Source organism: Stegastes partitus, unplaced genomic scaffold (genome assembly GCF_000690725.1).
Source record: "Stegastes partitus isolate 25-593 unplaced genomic scaffold, Stegastes_partitus-1.0.2 Scaffold436, whole genome shotgun sequence".
Taxonomy (NCBI): Eukaryota; Metazoa; Chordata; class Actinopteri; family Pomacentridae; genus Stegastes; species Stegastes partitus.
In genome coordinates, this window is record NW_007578167.1 from 324,059 (window position 1) to 326,825 (window position 2,767).

General features: G+C 44.5%; 1 protein-coding gene across 2 annotated transcripts in view; it reads right to left on the reverse strand.

The window, feature by feature from the left end:
• stxbp5a (syntaxin binding protein 5a (tomosyn)) overlaps window positions 1-2,767 on the reverse strand; it is a 113,810-nt gene that overhangs the window by 19,781 nt on the left and 91,262 nt on the right. For both annotated transcript variants that reach the window (XM_008286162.1, XM_008286163.1), the window contains exons 11-12: window positions 660-732; window positions 235-382 (exon numbers count right to left, since the gene is read on the reverse strand). In XM_008286162.1, the coding sequence (XP_008284384.1) occupies window positions 235-382; window positions 660-732 (221 nt within the window). The remainder of the gene's footprint in view (window positions 1-234; window positions 383-659; window positions 733-2,767) is intronic.

A 2,767-nucleotide genomic window follows, 5' to 3' on the forward strand; every position in this document is an offset into this window, starting at 1 on the left:
TGCTTCCAATCTACTGAGAACAAATTAATATCTCCTCTTCTTCTACTAATGATTTCTCCCTTTTCCCTTTCCCTGCAAAACTGTAAACCCAGAGAGCGGTGGCTGCTCTGTGATTAAGTGCGTCTCCATCCCAAAGCCTGATATTTACCAACGATACGTCACAGTGAAAAATTTTCTGTTCACATTTTAGAGAAAGAAAGGCAACGACGACGTCAAAGCGTTGCCGTGCGCTACCTTTTTGCTGTAGCCCTGTCGCTTCTGCCGCGAGCCAACAGAGTAAAGTGCAGGTATGAGGTCCACAGGGCAGTCGGCAAAGTACTCGCAGCAGGTCACAGGAGACTCGTGGATAGTCAGAGGATAGGGGTTCTCGAATATGGGGTAACTGTAAAAAAGGAGAGCACAGACAAAGTCACTCTTAATGACATTAGTCTGTCTGCCAGCATCAGTCCATTAGTCCCAGGACTGCATGCCTGCTTCAAGCTGGCATTCAATAAATTCTGGACACCGGCTAAAGAATACAAATTATGTAAGCAGGCTGCAACGTGATATAAAGACGAGGGCAAAGAATAACCGAGATAACAAGCAGCGGCGCGGCCCGCATTAAAGAAACAAACGGAGTCAAGATGATGAAGAGGTACTTAATAAATAGTCGGACTCACCCGTTTTGTGCAAGGTCGATCACCACTAAATCCTTTTCTAGAAGGACCACCACAGCGTAAGGTTCCTGAAAATCTGCGAAATGAAACACACACAGAGAGAGACAAGCCATTCATCTCACCACACTTTTATCAGGCTTGTAATTCCTTGAGAAAGAGCTCCCTGAAATCTGCAACCCACATGGGAGGAATTCCTCACACTTTGTACGGCGAATCATATCTATGCCCTCAGGATGTGAGGGCAGGAAAGCTCAGCGCTCAAATTTTATTAATCTATGTGATTTATAACTGTGGGGGGATATTGCTCTAGTTGAATATTTGTATCAGTCTGATCTGAGAGTAGAATTTCACATTCCGTCCCTCATAATAGATTTTAACTGCTGCGCTGAATGAATTCGTGCTATATAGCTTAAGAGCGGCGCAACGACGGAGCCACGCTTGAAATTCTGCGTGCGGCCGCTCGGTTCTGTAGTGAACGGATGCAAATGTTGCTTAACTTTAATGGATTTACACTGATCGCGTGTCCAGCTGAGAGTTACCCAAATCTGACAGCCACTTAACCAGAGCAGCTGGGAGTTAAAAGCCTCACTGAAGGGGACCTTGACGGAATTTATGGGGAAGGAAAGGAAACACAAAACTGCCTTTCTAACCACAAAATTGCTTGTTGCCCTCAAGCGTTGTCTGACCGGCTGCAGTCGTAAAGCACGAGCCTTTGCATTATGTATAGACAGCGGGCGCAAGTCTTTGTTTGTTTTGGATGCTTGATTTGGAAATAGCATTGCATATTTTAACATTTAGATATGTGCTAGTTTAAGGTCTGCTGTTCTACTGTAGGAAAAGGTGTTGATGCACAGCCCTGGTCGTGTACATGGGAAGCAAACACAGCAGCTCAGATTGTTCCGAACAACGCTGTGCACCATCAAGCTCGTGCACACTCACGCATGGAAGAAGGGGAAGAGGAGAGGATATGTCGGAGTGGAGGTAAACCTGGTAGATGCTAACAATCTAAATATAAACTATCCTTTTCCAGAATCTCAGTGCTTGTAAATCGGTCTGTTAAAAGTCTGTCTGCACACGTCAAGGTTAAAACACTCCTTCTGTCACTCCTCTTGCTCTTTTCCTTTTACTTCACTGGATCGGGTTTACGAGTGATTTATATTCTGCCCTCGTTACTTTTGGCATTTGGGTACTCGAACTAACAACTGCAATCATGGCGACTTTCGCTGCTGATTTACCCAGACATACAAACTAACTGCAAACCAGTTAATCAAGTCGAAACCATCTTGATATTACAGAGAGCAGATTTGTCTGATTTGTAAATGTGACGCAGATGGTGCCTACGCAATGGCTCAGGTTGGAAAAGCAATAGTGCGACCAGTCAAAAAGTTTAAACCACTCAGAGATGAAGGAATAACATTGATCATCTCATTACAACACATTCATGATTCAGATGTTGCTCTGACGCGTGGAACAGCCCTAAACACTGTGGATCATGCGTACCCCTTTATTTCATCAGCACTCCCAGACAACAGCAGCAGTAGCGTCATAAGGGACATATTGGACCCCTAAAGAATCCTGAATAGCGATCTGTAGGAGACTTCTGTAATGCCAAAGATGGAGGTTGCATGACACGCGTCATAAATCCATCATCTGCTTTTTAGCTAATTTTTAGCTAATCATGTTCTGCACTGATGCAAGCATAGTATCACACCTGTGCACAGTAGACGTATAGCCTGTGGGGCTTTTAAAATCTTATTTTAGGGCAAAATTAACGCATTTTTTCAAGCTTTTTTAAAAAAATCAGATTTGATGGGCATGTTGTTCTTATGTCCTGGTGATGTTTGAATTTGCAGATATGGCTTTCTCCCTAATAACTGAAACCTGGTCTTCTTAGCAGTTAGTAGCACTGTTGTCTCGCAGCTAGAAGGACGCCGGTTCGCGTCCCGGTGAGGACACCCGGGATCTTTCTGCGTGGAGCCTCCATGTTCTCCCCGTGTTCTCTCCGGGTTCTCCAGCTTCCTCCCACAGTCCAGAAACATGTTGAGGTTAATTGGTGATTCTAAATTGTCCGTAGGTGTGAATGTGAGTGTGCTTGGTTGTCTGTCTCTAAG